This window comes from Castanea sativa, chromosome 12 (genome assembly GCF_040712315.1).
Source record: "Castanea sativa cultivar Marrone di Chiusa Pesio chromosome 12, ASM4071231v1".
Classification (NCBI taxonomy): Eukaryota; Viridiplantae; Streptophyta; class Magnoliopsida; order Fagales; family Fagaceae; genus Castanea; species Castanea sativa.
In genome coordinates, this window is record NC_134024.1 from 49,379,211 (window position 1) to 49,398,097 (window position 18,887).

At 30.2% G+C, this 18,887-nt stretch overlaps 1 protein-coding gene across 1 annotated transcript; it reads right to left on the bottom strand.

Moving 5' to 3' along the window:
• Nucleotides 1–9,363: 9,363 nt before the first annotated feature.
• On the bottom strand, nt 9,364–13,556 carry LOC142620952 (MLP-like protein 43). Its single transcript, XM_075794274.1, has 2 exons — nt 13,302–13,556; nt 9,364–9,982 (listed from the first exon to the last, which is right to left on the bottom strand). Exons 1-2 carry the CDS (start codon nt 13,486–13,488, stop codon nt 9,690–9,692), a joined length of 480 nt encoding a protein of 159 aa, XP_075650389.1. The 5' UTR covers nt 13,489–13,556; the 3' UTR covers nt 9,364–9,689.
• Nucleotides 13,557–18,887: the final 5,331 nt, after the last annotated feature.

An 18,887-nucleotide genomic window follows, 5' to 3' on the forward strand; every position in this document is an offset into this window, starting at 1 on the left:
AAATATCGGGTCTGATGCAATCTATATATAGAAGACAAAAAAGAGAATGATGAAACTAAAATAAAAAAATAAAAAAACGTGAGGACCCAGTTTAGGCGGCCGTGATTTTTCTTGATTTGACACGTTCAGGACCCTTTGCATCAAAGCCAGACTGCGAGAGTCTAATTCTGCCAGTCTCCTTCGTCCTTTTCGATCATTAAATTCTTTGAAGTACTGAAGAATTTTAGAACGTGGTGAAAATTTTCCGCCACCTCAAGAATAGTCTGCCGCCGGCGCTTTTTTCTTTGTTTGTTTAGGGATGGAAAAGTGTGGAATGTCCCTTTGAAACGTGGAAATGAGTGGAATTTTCTCCCTCTCTCAAGATATGACCAGGGTGATCGGGGGTTGTAAAATATATTGTGCATCACTAACTATTAGGCGATTACATTAAACTAGCACAAAGGTAACTCAGGTGGCTAGTGTGTTTGAATACCGCTTATTTTGTTGAAACTAAAATTTTATTACTGAAAGTATAAAAGTTAGTTGAAATAGTACAATATAGTCCATGAAGAGTACTAAAAAGTACAGTGAAATTCATGAATGGTACAAAAAAGTATATAAACAATAACATGAGACCCACCAAATTTTTAGCAAAATGCAAAAATCTTTTCTTCAAAACACAATCCAAACGCAGCTAAGTGTCTGTTTATAAACAACTTATTTAGTTGAAATTGAAAATATTTTGTTGAAAGTATTGTTAATAAAGTTAAAAATTAGCTAAAATAATTCAGTAGGACTTATAAATAGTACAAAAAGTGTAATAAAACTCACAAATAATAGTAAAAATAAGTTAGATATTAAAACAACTGTCCAGGCTTATCTCAAACACAGCCTAGGTACTCAAATTCTTCGGTCAATATTTTTTTCTTGTAGCATGCGAGAGGACACTCGATAAGTTAGACCCACGTCGCTGTACTCCTTTTAACATCCCATGATCCCATCTACATTCTACGTACGCTACATTCAACATTCCACTATCATCTTTTTCCAGGAACGTGGAGTGAGCAAAGAAGACAAAGTGCATTTTAAGCTAAACGTTAATTATGGACTCTAAAATCAAACTCAAAATCTTAATCATATACATTAAGGATCTGTTTGGTTCTGTTGTTTAAACTACAGTACACGTATTTTCACAACATTTTTTCATCCACATGTATTTTCACAACACTTAAATAATGTTACTAAAAATTTCTTATCAAATGGGTCCTAAGATGCATAGTCTTATTCTTACATATATAATTAAATATTATTGATAGTTATTATTATTTTTTTTCAACTTAAAAAAAAGGTTTTGTAAGAATATTATTAGGTATAAAATATAAACTGTTCATTTTTTTTATTACTTCTTAATTTTTGTTATTGTGAAGCTTTTTTTAGACTCATTTTAGTTTTTGTACTCAATAACTCACTTGGGTGAATATTTATGATGTAGTCTCACATTTGATTCTAAATTAGGAAATAAAATTATCTAAAAAAAAATAGGAAATAAAATTCTCTAAAAATAAAAAATTTGAGGCACATGGCATAAAATTGGACTTTAATTTGAAATTTTAATTAGACATTCTCTAAGTTTTGCCTATTAATATATATATATATATATATATATATATATATATATATATATAAAGAGAGAGAGAGAGAGAGAGAGAGATAATCCTAGAGATTTTGATAGTTTTCAAACATTAATTGCAATGGAGAAAATTGTCTGCCCCTTAAAGATTGATTGGCCAACACTTTAGACTTTGTTTGGTTGAGAATGGAAAAGTGTGAGATATAAAATGGTGAGGGGATGAAAATGTGTGCGAAAGAAGGAAAAAAAAAAGTTTTCACTTGTGTATGTTTGATTTAAATGATGGAATAGTGAAGAGATATGATCTGGGTGATTGGTTGTTGTAAAGTATATTATTGTAGACGCCTCATTTTGTGGTTGTGCCCACAGTTATGCATCATTGCCTATTACATAAAGGAAAGGTTTTGCTGCATACTTGTATGCAACAATTGTTGCATATAGGTTTATGTGGCAGCAAAAAAAAAAAAAAAAAAAAAAAAAAGAAAGACAAGTGTCTAGGGGTCTAGCTAATAATATGTACATTGCACATAACCTTTAGACACATGTTGCTTTCTTTTTGCTACCACATATCAATATATGTAGCAAAACCTTTCCCATTGCACAAAAAGTCATTGAAATTTTGATTTTTTTTTTCAAACATTAAATCCTTAATGTACTAATAGTTTTCAAATATTAATTGTAATGGAGAAAATTGCCCGCGCCTCAAGATTGATTGACCGACACTTTAGGCTTTGTTTGGTTGGGATGGAAAAGTGTGTGTGTGATATAAAATAGTGAGGTGATAAAAAAAATTTAGGGTATGTTTGTGTGGGGGATTGGATCTATATTTTCCCCGAAGACCTTAGCCCAAAAAGGAAGTCCCAAGAAACCCTATCCGCAGAGTGGGCCCAACCTAGGGGTCAATGAGGCATAAAATGACTTCTTGTTGAGAAAAGACCATTTGGGCCCACTACAAAGGTAATTCGTGAGACTCATCCTCCCGAGGAAACATGGCTCAGCTGAGAAGCGGTCATTCTCTTTGCCAAGAACACCCTTTATACACCTATTTTCCTGGGAATCACGTCGAAGAAAACATAGAGCCCAATATAACAACCACTTTTGCATTAAGGGCTTTTCTCACCTAATGTTAGCCACATTGAATGTTAAATGATTGGTTTGGATAATGGAAACAATCACAAAAGTCTATCTTCATGATCAAGAAATGGCTGGAGAATGTGCTCTTGTGACAAGTATCCCCCTAAATCAAGTTAAGAGCAGGACAGCTAAAAGAAGAGGAGGATCGCTATAAAAGAAAGAGGAGAGCAACAAGAAGGGGGATCCATAAAAAATCAAAGGAACAACAGGAGAGTGAAAGTGAGAAGAATCTTCACTTGTATATCCTTTAAAACCTCTGTTTGTACCTCGAGAATACGGTTTCTATGCATATAAAGCCTTAATTTAGTTATATTCGTCACCAATTATCTTTGTGATCCTCCCCTTGTGGATTCCATCTTCCATCGTCAAGAAATTAGTTTTGTTGATCCTGAATTCAAAGCTAGTTATCGTAGCTTTGTGTTCTTGACCCCCCATAGTTTGGTAACTATTTTTTCCCCAGTTTTCTATTTTCAATTTTTTTATTTTTTTATTTTTTATTTTCTAGACTTGAAAACTTGTTTGGTAATTGAAAACAAATAGGAAAAAAACAACAGTTTCCACATCAAAATTTGCAAATGAAAGTAAAACAAACAAATCGGTGTTTTTAATTTTCAATTTCCAAGGGAGCTTGAAAAAACAAAGAAAACAAGTGTAACTATGCACTTAAGTGAAGTCCAAGATTCAAATCTTGGTGGGAACAAAAAATAAAACCAAAATCTTTACATTAAAATTTTGACTTTGAAAATAGAAGAAAGGTATTTTTTATTTCTATTACTAAAAACAAGTTTCTGAAAACAAAAAAGCAAAAAAACAAAAACGGTTACCAGACATAACCTTAGTTTTTGCTCATGTGTGTTTAGTTGAAAGGATGAAAAAGTAAAGGAATAGAAAACTTTTTTGTTAGATTGGAAAGAAAAAATAAGATGATAGAAAATGTAACTTGTATAAAATTACTCTCATGTCCCTATTACATATAATAATAATAATAATAATAATAATAATAATAAAGTGAAAATGGGCTTTTGCTCATTTCATGCAAAAAAATTAGCGTGTTGCCCCCTTTCCCAAACTAATTAAGAAAATGCCTCTATTTTAAAACTTGATTTTCTCAAAATCAAGTTAAGCCCTATAATGGCGTTTTAAGGACCTATGGTGGCATTTTAAGGAGCCTATAGTGGCGTTTTGGAATTCGAGCTCCATGAACTCAAGTTATAGGTAAAAAAAAGAAAAAGAAAAACTTGCATGGAAACTCGAGTTCCAAAACGCTACTCTAGGTCTTTAAAAAAGGCATTTCCCTAATTAGTTTGGGAAATAGGGCAATACGCTGATTTTTTTGCGTGAAAAGGGCAAAAGCCCATTTTCCCTATAATAATAATAATAGTAATAATAATTTCAATGAAAAGTTATGTTCAATGAGGGAGGAGACAGGTGATCGATTTTTGTTCTAGATAGTACTCATTTTAAGCAGCATAAATTCTCTTTAGAGATTCATTCTCGTTGATGGTTGCTCTAAATTAACAAACAGTCAACCAAGTATAGTTTCAGCTTTCCATTTACCATGATCTATTGATCTTATAAAATTTATTTTCTATTTTAAGTTTCGCGTTAACATCTGATTCATCTACGTTTAATCATTTGATTGGAGGAAAAACTTCCCAAACTCTAGTTATACTAACAGCTCAAGCAACAAACGTAAACAAATAGTTCAAAAATTATTAAGCCCCAACATTAAAGCAACATTAGTAAATCCTCGAGTACTGTCAATTTGAACCTCTAGACAATTTGCTCCTAAAAGGCACGTACAGGATGTAAACCCGAAGACAACAACAAAAATTTGCATCCATAATCAGCAGTACCTAAAATGCAGTACCCAAAGGCAATTGAATCCCATTTTTTCGGTACTAAACCTTACATAACACTCTGGTCATTGGTCAGAACAAAAATGTGGGTGAGTCTAAAAAATCATATTTTGCCACCTAATCTAATACAATAAGAATTATAGGTCATCTTTTCCATTAATACAAGGATAGGTGGAGATTCATGAGACCGACGCCTCTTAGCTCCATTCCGTGACACAAGCCTATATGTACTTGCCTAGTCTAAGTATGATAACAATTATAGGAGTCCTTTTCCCACTAATATAGTGATAGATTAGGTTCATGGACTAGGTACTAAAATAACTTCATGTGCAAACCCATGTCTTTCCTGTAAGTGTGGGACAATTGCTAGCCATTGAATATTCAAACTTTCTAAATTTAGAGCAGGGGAAAATCATACCTGCTAACGAGCTACCAAGTGTGCATTGCTCCATTTTCTGAAACTGTCCCTTGCTAAGGACTAGTTACAATATGATATTTTCTTACTAAGGACTAACACAACACTAAGCTTTTAATCACAACTTGCCATAGGATTTAAAATAAATTCAAAATGTCCACAACAAATAATCCAGTCATAATACTAAAAAATACAAAGATTTCTCCACACATACAAATTTAAATAAGTCTAGATTGTCTCACAACTTTTTCATATAACAAATAGTCAACGTTTCCATACAATGTGCACATCAAACATTTATAAGATATCAATATATTTATATAATATAATATATACACTTAGATTAGGCTAGAGTATAAATTCTATCTTGTATAAAAAAAAAAATTAAACAAAAAAGCTAAAAAAAACTAATTATTTTTTTTCTTTTTCCCATAAAAAGTTCCTAAGGGTGTCTCTTAGTAAAATCCTTTTTAAAAAACATTGAAACCAATAGGTCCATCCTCACCATTAACAATAATGCCATCCAACCGATCATGATCCTTCAACTTACAGTTGTGACATGTGACCATATTAGGGGCTCAAATCCATCCATATATATGGCATGAAGTCAAAAAAGCGGGCAAGCTTATTTTTCTTTTATAATTATTGTTACATTCAATCGAACGGAGATTGAATTGAGTTCTCCATATAAAGGAGACAAACAATATTGTTGAACGATAAAGCTCCTTGCATGTGCAAGCTTATTGAAAACAGATACTTTTGGAAAGCATGGTTTATATTTTTATCTGGGATTGATAGAGTCTGGAAGCAAGGTGTGGAGTGAGAAGAGCTTCAAGGGGAGTTGCCTTAGGTAAGGTAATGCCTAACCCTTCCGTCATGTCTACCAGCATATTTGATGGTGTCGTGAACTCAAATCCCTGAAGCAAGTGAGCTAGTGCTAAGTAAGATACTTGCAATGCAAATGTGTAACCCGGGCAAGCTCGTCTCCTAGACCCAAATGGTATGTACTCAAAATGTTGACCTGAAGCATCTATACTTGCATGGCTTGTGAGGAACCTCTCTAGTTGAAACTTTTTTTGGGTCCTCCCAAATTCGATCTCGGTGCAACTTCCACACATTAACAAGCAAACGAGTACCCTTTGGGACATAATAGCCACAAACATGACAATCCTCCATGGCCTCATGTGGAATTGATAGGGGGCTTGGTGGGTACAAGTGCAATGTTTCCTTCACTATGGCTTGGAGGTAAACTAGATCTTTGATATCTTTGTCGTCCACCCACCTGTCTCTACCAACCTTGCGATCAAGCTCTTACTGAGCATGCTTCAAAGCGTGCTTGTTATTCAATAATATGGAAAGGAGCCATGTCAAGTTTAGAGATGTAGTGTCAGAGCCAGCCAAGATGAGATTCTACAACATGAAATTGAGGCCACACTTAATTAGAAGTGCACTGGTTATTAGTTATTACACCGTGTATGTAACAAATTTTTCCCTAATTAGAAAGCAATGTTTCTTTATAGGGTATTATATTCTTTGTAAGTAAAAGAAAGTACGGTCATTATATGATAAATATTTTTTAATTGGATGCAAATATTGACAAATTTACTGTTAAATTATATTATCTTCATATATTCGTCATACTTACAAAATTTCAAAGTGATCAAAGATTAATAGTCATGTCATCAATCAATTGTCAAAATTCAACTTTTTGTAGTTTAAAATAATGCATAAATGATGAGTTTATGGATCAAATGGTAAATAATATACCAAAGCAACTAAAGTAATCTAATCTATTTTAACTATTTTAACTATTTTAATAAAAATATTAAAATACCTTAACTTGAGAATCACAAAAATTTGAGTTCAATAAAAAAAAAAAAAGAGTAATACTACATTCATAACATTTTCACAATAAATTCTATGTAGTAACTAGTAAGCAATTGCTAATTCTGATTTGCACTTAATATTGACACCACTTTTAACCCTCTAATAACAATTTGTCACATAAGATTTATAGAGAAAATTTTGTAAATATAATATTACTCTAAAAATAAATTTGCTCCCTCAAACATAATCCTTAACCCCTTAAATAAATAAAAAGAGGTTTAGTGTGCGTTTGGGTTATCTCCACTTTCAGCTTATTTTTGCTGCTATTTATGGATTTCACTGCATTTTTTGTTACTATTCATGAGTTCCACTGTATTATTCAACTTATTTTTTAACATTTTTTCTACACTTGCAGCAAAAAGTTTTCAATTTCAGTTAAATAAGCTATTTCAAACGAACACTTAAATAACAACAATAAAAATTAGTCTAAATAATAACAAACATAACTAGGGGTGACTCTATAATTTTTTCTTAAGTTGGTCACTAAGAAATTTAAATTATATAAAATCTCATAAAGAGATAACTTTTATATATATATATATATATATCAACATCACAGGAAAAAGAAATTACAATTTCTTTATACTAACAAAGGGACAAAGAAAAAAAAGGACTTATAATAGATAAAGTGAGAACGAAGAATGCCGAGAAGAGAGTAATAAAGTGAGAGATTCTGAAATGATAATAGAGAGAGAGAGAGAGAGAGAGAGAGAGAGAGAGAGAGAGAGAGAGAGAGAGAGAGTTAGAAAAGTATGAAATTGACTTTGATTTTAGGTGCATATGATTTAAACTTCAAAACTTGATATAGTGCTTCAACAACATTTGAAGCTTCTTAAAGGTATGTTTAGGGAAGACATAGAGTTTTTATATGTGTTATTTGTGTTTATTTATATTTTTGGCAAATGCTTAATCTTATAAGTGATTAAGGTACTCAGATATATGTAAAATTAAACGTAAAATATGAAATAGTATAATTTTATATTTCTCTGCTTAATTGCTGTTATATTTTTAATCTCTTGACATATATATTTAGTTTTGCAAATTAAATATTAAAAATCTTAAATCTTTGATGTTCAACCTTCAATAGTTCATATGTTTTTTTATATTAAAAAAAGAAATATTTCTCTAAAAAAAAAAAGAAATAATAAGAATTTTTATATTGAAAACATCAAATGTAAGAATGTACACTTGATAAAAAAAAAAAAAATCAATTGGCATATAATGGCATTTTTAGGGTCTAATTAATTATGATTACTTTTTTTTTTTGAGAGAGTTTCAACATATGGCGTCTGCTCCCGATGATAGCTCTTTATCATTAGACTAAGACACCAATCAGTTTTTGGTGTAGGCGGGAATTGAACCCCAGATCTCTTATACAACTATCAGAGACTTTACCAGTTGAACTAACTGGAACCCACTTATGATTACTTATATGTACATATATATATTATTACAATATTAATTACTAATGAGCACGCGCATCGCACCGGACAACCGCAAGTTTTAATATAATTGATAGTAATGGTATCAGCTGTCCATCTTGGCAAGGGTTGGAAATGACTTTTAGTCGTGACTTTTATTGAGGGTTGGAAAACCCAGCTTCTACGGAGCACAGACAGATATAGGACGTTGGATATTTCATATTGGGGATTCTCAGATTAGAAATGATTTTGAATTTTGATTAGTCTCTCAAATTCAACTCCGCCCTTCATTTCTTCTCGAGGCCTACCCCGCGTAGAGTTTATGACCATTCCTAACCTCTTCTAGACCTCGTGTCAATATCAATTAAGTTTTCAATTTTCTTTAGAATTTTCTTTTCAAAAGTAGGGCCCATTTGGTTCACTGATTTTGCCAATAAAAAACATATTTGCAATTTCAAATCAGGATGCTTTCATTGTTTTTTCCCAAAAAAGCAAGTTTGCAATTTCAAAATGGGAAACTTTTCAATTTTGGATGCTTCTTGTTAAGATTTTCAAATCGTGAGATTTTCAAATTGAGCATTTTCAAATCACAGACCACCAAAAAGCTTATTTCGATATTGGACCATTTGAGATGTATTTCCAAAAAGCACGGCTGCTTTCCATGTTACCATTGACTATTTTGCATATTGTCCCTACATTATCCTTAGCCTAAGGTGGCATTTGGACGTCCGTGTTAAGAACACTAGATAGAAAGGAATGAGTCACAAAGTGAATTGTAAGCCCCAATGCATTCCCATTTATTGCACATATTAACTATTCTAATATATAAGAAAAATGTTAGAGATATAAACTTTTTTACAAAAAGTTCTGATGTGGTGAGCGGTTATTAGTAAATAAAAAAATGATGTTCGTAGTTGGTTCATAGATGAACCAATAAAAAGTTGGCTACAACATGACAAAATCATTTTGTAAAAATGTTCTAAAATAGTTTGTGAATGTAGTATTACTTAATATAGTTTTCAATACATAAACTGGAAGCATTATTAATTTAAAGTATACAATAGTACAATCCTGAGAACAAGCTGCATGAGGCAATAAAGGAAGATACCCATATCATGTGCATACAAAGATAACATGAAAGTACATATGAGACACAATACGAGTAACTCTTATTCTCCCGAACTTTTATAGTACACAACATATTGTGCTTATTAGCATACAAAATATAACATACGACGAGTACATATTATCAATAATACAAAGTCCTATACTCCCGAACTTTTATTTAACACAACATATTGTGCTTATTCTTCTTCTTCTTCTGGTTTTTTTTTGCTAAAACATATCATGCTATTTCATATGAATCATGCTATAGTCTTTTTTTCCAGCTCCTCCTGCATTAGATATGCATCAATTTCTGCGGTCACATCAATTCCAAACTGAAGCATTGCATTTGGATCAGGAACGTCTACATTTAGTTTCTCATATATTAAAGTCCAACGGACCAAACTCCCCTCGTCTTTTGGAATGGCTTGAACAATAAATTTGAAACTCTGGTAAGTCTCCTTGAGTACTCCTCCAATCACATTGTATGTGACTGACTGGTTTTCGTTATCCACCTTTTCAAGTATCTCCCTAGACATTACAGCTTTCCCATCTACAGTCTCAAACAAAAACAATCAATTGTAAAAACATTAAAACAAGAATGGGCATGATAAACTTCACCCTTTTATATTCTTGCCCACTTTAATATATATATATATATATATATATATATATATATATATATATATAATGTAGTTTTCCATACATGTTAGACACGTTTTAAACATACTATTGGCCAAATACGTACATATATAATAAAAGTAAATACCCACACAACACACACTTATCAATCAAATCCGCATAGATCAAGGATATATAAAAATAAAATTATAAATATATGCTATAATAATACAGTATATACACAAATACTGGTAAGAGAGAGAATTGTTTTAGGGATGGTAGTAGAGTATGTATATAAATATGATATTTATAAGATAGATTAAATTATATGTAAATAAATTAAATATATATATATATATATATATATATTAAATCAAAGATATCTATAAACATTTGGAATTGAACAGGATATGGTGAGCAAAGGACTAAGGAAAATCTCCAAGGAAACCTCACTTTCTTAGAGACAAAAGGCATTCCTTAATAGTTTGTTCAGTTTTGTTTTTAGACTCAGTATCATTTGCTCTTTTACCTTTGCGACTTCTTATCCTTTTCTCAGATTCAACTGTGGTTATGTTTGAAGAAGTTCTTTGGATTTGTTGGATTATCAATAAAAAATTTCATTTTTTGGGCTTGGTATTGAAGGACGTGCATATATATTCTAATAATTTTAAATACGAAAGCAAATCCCTATTATATATATTTTTTCTCATTTCAACCCGCCTTGATAGAATTTTAGTTTTAAGGTGATAACTTTAAGTAAAAAAAATTTTCGGTTTATTTGTGTGATTTTCACTTAATTTTTGTGTTATATATTGTTTTTGGCTAATAAAAATTTTTTAAAAGAAAATCCTTTACAAGTAGTCGGCAAATTCACTTAAAATCAAATTAAGAATAGAGTTTTTAACAACAATTGTATATAAAGCATATTAAGCAAAACATAAAATAAATTTACTTATCTTAAATATGACCTTTGATAATAAGTTCAAGGTCAAAAGAGAGAAAAAAATGGTTTGATGAAACTTGTTGACAAGAGCTACAGTTTTTTTTTTTTTTTTTGTTGAGAAGAAGTGCGCGTATTAATAAAGTGACTAGTTGAAATATATATTTTTTGAGAGAGCAAGAGAGAGGAGTATTTTCTTTTGGGTCCCATTCAAGTTGAATTTTTTTAAAGTAATCTATTGGTTCTAGGATTCGTGTAACTTAATTTTAGTTTAAATCTTATATATTTTTTAGTTTTTACTATTTTCCATTGCAGGTGGTACCTGTCGAAACCATTTTGATGAGTACAAATGACATTGGTTAACATAACAATTTTTTTTCAATAATGCTACGAACTCAAATTTTCTTACAACAAATTTCACAATTGTTAAAGTGATCATCCGTAAACAATGGAGGCATGTGACACTCATGCATGTACCCACAACTTCAACAATGATGATATTTGTTTTGAAAAACATAAAAACTGTGTAACAGCATTACTTTTTTTTTTTTTTTTTTGCCTTAACCGATTTCTAAGAAATTAAATTTATCAAAAGGAATGAATATATTTATTTGAGATATTATATGAGTAAGAAAATTGGAGAGGCAATTGGCTGTTTTCCGTCAATAGATAAAGAAATTAAGCATTGTATTATTATTATTATTATTATTATTATTATTATTATTATTATTATTATTATTATTATTATTATTATTATTATTATTATTATTATTATAACAAAAATATTAATAATAACAACAACAACAACACAACATAAGAATTAAACAAATTATTAAGTTCTTAGGGTTTATTATTTATTGTGATAATGAAAATATAAATAGTGGTTTCAAGTAATTGTAGTAGTAGCAGTTGTTATTGTTATTGCAGTTTTAGTGGTAGTAATAATGATAATTAAATAATAAAGAAATATCTATCTTTCAAATTTTCCAGTCTTAACTATCTTTGTATTCAAGAATAATAATAGGGATGATGATAACAACAACAAAAACGTAAAAATTACAATATTACTAAATTCATAGGGTTTATTATTTTCTATGATAATGAAAATGTAAATAGTAGTTTGGAGTAATTGTTGTAGTAGTAGCAATAATAATGAAAATGATAATTGTTGTAGTAGCAGCAATAATAATGATAATGATTAAACTTAAATAAAAGATAGGATTACTAATTATTATTATAGTTCTAACTTCTAACTTCTAGTACTAATACAAATAATACGACTAATTACTAACAACAACAATAAGATATTTATTATTCCATGAATTCCAGTTAGCTCAACTGATAAAGTCTTTGATGGTTGAATAAAAGATTTAGAGTTCAATCTTCTCCTACACGAACAATCGATTAGTGTTTTGGTCTGATGATAAAGAGTTATTATTAAGAATAGATGTAATAGGTTGAAACTCTCTAAAAAAATATATATTTATTATTCCTACTATTAATAAAGCTAATAAATAAATAATAATAATGATGATGGTGGTATTAGTAGAGAGAAAAAAGAGATTGGATAAGAGAAAATAAATGCAAAAAATGGACATCAAGATTTCCCTTGGAAGAAATTTTTTTATAAAGAAAAATAAAAATTTTGAAATCCGCTTCTTTGGACATCAGAGTTCAACCCATCCTTTCAAGGTCCGGATGCACTTTTACTCAAAAAAAAAAAAAAATTGGAATAAAAATCTTGAAGATTCGAATTCATTATACCTATTAATTGTTTCAAGAGAACCATAATTATTAACTTTCTTCGTCTATTAAGAAAAACTAGCGTATAATCTCGTGCATATATATATGAGTACAATTAAAAACAATTTTTTTTGAGAAGGGAATGCCATTCATTCAATTATAATAAAATAAAATCCTAATACAAAGCTTTCAAAACTGGTAAGGGAGAATCCTCCATCCAATACAAATCAAAATCTAAGTTTCTAATATATTGAGCTAAAACATGTGCTACCTTATTACCTCCTCTCTTAATCTTACTGGTTGTAACCCATTGTAAACCAATTAAAATATGGTATTAGTTTACATATTTTTTAAACTTTATATTTATAAAATATGTAATAATTTCTCGTATTATATATATAAAATTGGCAATATCCACAATATAAAGTTAACTAAAAATTTGGAGAGGAGGAGAATGTATATTATACAACGTAAAAGCTTTTCATGCAACCCTGAAATATAAAACGTTGAAGAATCCAAAGATACATGATGAAGATGAACAACAAATTAAAAATCTTAGTTAACTTACCAATGACAAAATACCAGCACGTGACAGAGCCCTCTCCTCCCCATTCACCTTCTTTTAAATCAATTTTCTGAAAATACTTGGGGCAAATTTTGGCTGTCTCATGTATTCTCTTGCTGTTAACCTCGTGGAACTTATAAGCAGGAGCCTTGGCCGCTACTTCGGTCTCTAGCCTACGGAATACAGGCATTTTTTTTTTCAAGTTAATGGTAGCAGCTAGGAACTCACTTCTAAAGTTTTGTTTAAAAAAAAAAGTAGTATATCAAATATTGGGTCTGATCCAATCTATATATAGAAGACAAAAAAGAGAATGATGAAACGAAAAAAACAAAAGAGTGAGGACCCTTTTTCCATTTTAGGCGGCTGTGGATTTTCTTGATTTGACAGTCTAACTGCTCTATTATTCTGTTCAGGACCTTTTTTTTAAAAGTCAAAGTCTAATTCTACCAGTCTCCTCGTTTTCGTCAATAGATCTCTTTCATCGCTTTCAATTTTTAAATTCTTAAAAGTACTGAAAGTCTTAAGAAGGGGTGAAAATTTTCCGCCCCCTCAAGATTAATCCGCCGCCGGCACTTTATTTTTTGTTTGTTTAGGGATGGAAAAGGGTTGAATACTCCTTTGAAACGTGGAAAAGTGTGGAATTTTCAACCCCTCAAGATATGATCAGGGTGATTGATGGTTGTAAAATATAGTGGGTATCGCACTACCTAAGGGAAATGTTAATATTATCATGTCAGCCTATTAAGAAATTACTTTATATCACATCATTGTATTTTATGTCAGATTTTTTTGCCAGTCTTGGCATCCCATAATCTAACAGAATGATCCCATGATGCAGAATATATTGTTTCCTGCTGTGGCCATACCACAGAAGATACGCATTGTGGATGGCCTACAAGTATAGACACAGCCTCCGCCCTAAAACATAATAATAACAAAAATTACTTTCCACAAAACATATAATTGGAGGGTAACATCTTAAATTTAAAACCTATTTATGAAAAGATTGTTAAAAGGAACAAAATCTACCTAAATCAAAGAACAAAAAGGCAAACAAACAAAATAATAAATGAAATTATAATCAGAGTTCAACATGTAAGAATGTACAGCTCTATCGCCTTTTCTTAAAAAAAAAAAGAATGTTCTACAGCTTTCCACAAGAAATAGTTTCTTTACAACTGTATCAATGAAAATACAAGCCTTTCAATGATTAAGTGACATCTCTCTAATTTGTGAAATTTACTCTGAATGCTTTGGGGACTGTATTTGTTTAGTGGTACTTTGAATATAAAACTTTGTGAGTTTGGTGAAAATGCAGATGGTCTTATGTGTATGATGATAAACTAGGCTTTAGGTACACTATTGCTTTACTGGTGTTGTTGGAAGTGCTTACAAGTCTTGAGGGCATATTCAGTGCAAAAGAGAATTGGAAATCAGCTTCTTGGATTACATTCGCAGGAATTAGTTGTGATAACTTATGTTCATTGCTTTTGACTTTTATGTTATGTTTGATAATGTCGTGGGCATGATTTTAGCTACTAAATTCAATTGCGTATTCAATTATTTTTATTTTCAACTGTTTAGAAAATTTGATATTCGCAATTTGGCACATAATGGGAATTAGAATGTTCATTTGTGCATTTTATAGTGGTGGAAGAGTTCTGCAACTATTTGTCACAATTGGTCATTAATGTAATGAAGAACATTTTTTTTTTTTTTTTGCATGCTTTCTAACATAATTAACTTTATCTCTTGTATAAAACCTTGACATTGAAGGACTTCTAGGAATATCTATTTGAATGTAAAAATGTTGACTTGGTGTAGCTTTTGAGGGTTTGAATGATTTGATTAGTTTTATTGATTAGTCTATGAGTCTGTAAACTTTAGAAGCAACACCAAGATTTTTGGGTTCCAACATTAAAGTTCAGAGTTGTCAAAATATGACTTGATTATTGATATTCAGTTATACTACTAGCTGAGGACAATAGCAAAAACATTTTATTTTTAAGCGTAGTATCATGTAATGTCTAAATTTCGGAGAGACTACTGCTATATGTGTTGGGCTTATGCCCTCATTGGATTCTCTGGTCTGACATATTTTGATAATGTTTTTATTTCATAGATTTGGTTGTTTTTAATTAGTTTTTTTTTCTCCCTTACTAAGGAGATGCAAATAGTGCACTGGAGCAGAAGTCCGCCGACAATAGATTCAAGGGAAGAGAGAATCAAGTTATCTTTGTGTTTAAGAAATTCTATTAAGAGAAAAGATAGCATGGTCTAACCGTCTAAGGATGTTGAGTACTGTTCAACAATTGATAGTATCAAGATATGATATTTTGCACTCAATGTTGAACTCAAATATTTAAAATATTAGCAAAAATTGAGGTAAATACTAAGTCTTGAATTTTATTTCCTTATTGTTGTTAAACGTTAGAACTCAATAAAAAAAATTTAAAATTTAAAATTTGCTTGAAATAAAAATCTAATGCATGTCAATTAGATGGTAATTTAGAACATTGATCTTCTATGGATTTCTTTGGCTGATGAAAATTCCGAGGTTCCTTTGGCTTTCCTCAGTGAGGTAATAGCTTCAAAAACTTGTAGTGAACCTATAATGAACACATTACAGCCTATGCTGACATATATCTTTATTGGTGTTTCAAGGGATGATATGTTGCCAAGGGAATTTATTCTTTTTCATGTAGAAGCTCAATTAGATGGAGCTAACATGAAACTTGACCAGTACAAGGATATCCGTTAATCGTGAGACTGAAGCTGCTATCTTTGGGTGTTATGGTTTTGATCTAGACAAACATATTCACATATGGTTTACATGTAGTATAAAGATATTATTGACATAAACTCTTACTTTTTCTGTTTATATATATATATATATATATATATATATATATATATCATTGTATATGGAACCGTGCAGATGTTTATATGTGAGCGTCAAGTCCACCAACAAGGCCATTCTTTCTCTCTCTCTTCGATTATATGCAGTTTCTGAATGTTTTGTTAGCAATTGCGATGTTCTCCTTTTTGGCTAAAACATGAATATCCTGAATCACAGATCGGTACTCTTGCATCAATTCCACTGCTCTACTATAAATTTTGCAGGTTGTCATAACCTTGTCATGGTGTTTTGTATTTTGATTGTTCCAAATGCACAAAGCAACAATTGCAAAAGTTTCAATCAAGTGGTCTTCTTTTATTTGGAAAATACCAATCATTAGATGACATAAAGGCACAAATCTTTCCCCACAAACTTTTATTAGATCTTTTAAAATTTTTATGAACACTGTTTTGACTAGAAGATTTTTTTAATTAATTGAAAGTTTTAATATTAAAGTTTCATTTAAAGCTAACTATTTTAGTAATTTCATTTGACATATATTTAATATAAAAAAGGAAACCATCGTTTCAACTTGGACTTTACAAAATATTATTAAAGTGTTGGGCTAACTTAATTGAATTTGAAATTATCCCAACTTATAGAAGCACGTACATGTGCTAGGTCTATGGGCCTAAACTTACATGTTCTCCCAACCATCACCCGTTATCATCACTGTCATTATGTGTGTTTGGGTTATTTCAAAGTTTTAGGGATATTTTACTCCTTTTAAATGTTTTTGAGGGGTATTTTGGTTATTTATTGACTTGCACCCAACACCTTGACCAAACTGGTTTGGACTTTCCAATATGTTCTTGGGAAACAAATGGAATAACAAAAGAATCAGAAAAAATGCAGATTGAAGGGGGGAAAAGTACTAATATTTATAATACAAAACTAAGATATACACTTTTTTTTTTAAGGTTTTGAGGGTATTTCGATAATTTTTTTTTAGGTTTCGGAGGAATTACAATATTTTTTTAGGCTATAAGGGTATTTCAGTCATTTTTTAGATTTCAAGGTCACTTTGGTCATTTTTTAAGTTTCAAGGTCATTCGGTCATATTTTAGGTTCTAAGAGTATTTATATATATATTTTTAGTTGTTTAGGTTTTAAGGGTATTTTTGTTAAATATTCGTCAATTATTGGGTGGATTGGGTTAGGTTGGGTACGATTATATCATATATGATGTTAGTAATAGTGTAATACTTAATGTGACAATAGAACTGTCAAATGTGAGTAAACAAAAAAAATAAGGAAACCGTCAAATATGACAAAAATACGATTATATGTGATGTTGAAACTACTTAATGTGATGATAGAACCATCAAATGTGAGTAAAAAAAAATAAAAGAACCGCTAAATGTGACAAAAGTGCGGTCAGTTGTAATATTGACACTGCCCAATGTAACCCTGAAAAAGTTTTGTTGTAGTATGGTATGTCTATAGTAGTAGGTCAGTTTGCAATTTGCACCCAACATCCTAATTAAACTAATTTAGACTTACCATTATGTTCTTGGAAAACAATGGAATAACAAAAGAATTAGAAATGGAATAACAAGAGAAGAGACTTGATGCAAAGACATTATGATTGAAATGATAAACTATGGAGAGAGAGAGAGAGAGAGAGAGAGAGAGAGAACCATGTCTTTAACAGGAATTGAAGGGTTTAAGGATTTTAGTGATTTAATAAATAAATAAAATTGTGTATAATGACTCTTGCATCCAGTTTTGCTCCTTAACTACTAAAGAGATTTCAAAAGGAATGAATATATTTATTTGAGATATTATATGAGTAAGACAATTGGAGAGGCAATTGGCATTTTTCCGTCAATAGATAAAGAAATTAAGCATTGTATTATTATTATTATTATTATTATTATTATTATTACAAAAATATTAATAATAACAATAACAACAACACAACATAAGAATTAAACAAATTATTAAGTTCTTAGGGTTTATTATTTATTGTGATAATGAAAATATATATAAGTAGCGGTTTCAAGTAATTGTAATAGTAGCAGTTGTTATTGTTGTTGCAGTTTTAGTAGTACTAATAATGATAATTAAATAATAAAGAAATATCTATCGTTCAAATTCTTCTAGTCTTAACTATCTTTGTATTGAAGAATAATAATAGGGATGATGATAACAACAACAAAAACATAAAAATTACAATATTACTAAATTCATAGGGTTTATTATTTTCTATGATAATGAAAATGTAAATAGTAGTTCGGAGTAATTGTTGTAGTAGTAGCAATAATAATGATAATGATAATTGTTGTAGTAGTAGCAATATATTGATAATGATTAAACTTAAATAAAAAATAGGATTACCAATTATTATTATAGTTCTAACTTCTAACTTCTAATACTAATACTAATAATACGACTAATTACTAACAATAATAATAATAACAACAACAACAATAACAAAAACAATAAGATATTTTTTATTCCATGAATTCTAGTTAGCTGAATTGGTAAAGTCTCTGCTAGTTGAATAAGAGATCTGAGATTCAATCCCCTCCTACACGAACAACCGATTAGTGTCTTGGTCTGATGATAAAAAGTTATTATCAAGAGTAGATGTTATAGGTTGAAACTCTCTAAAAAATATATATATTTATTATTCCTACTATTAATAAAGCTAATAAATAAATAATAAAAATGATGATGGTGGTGTT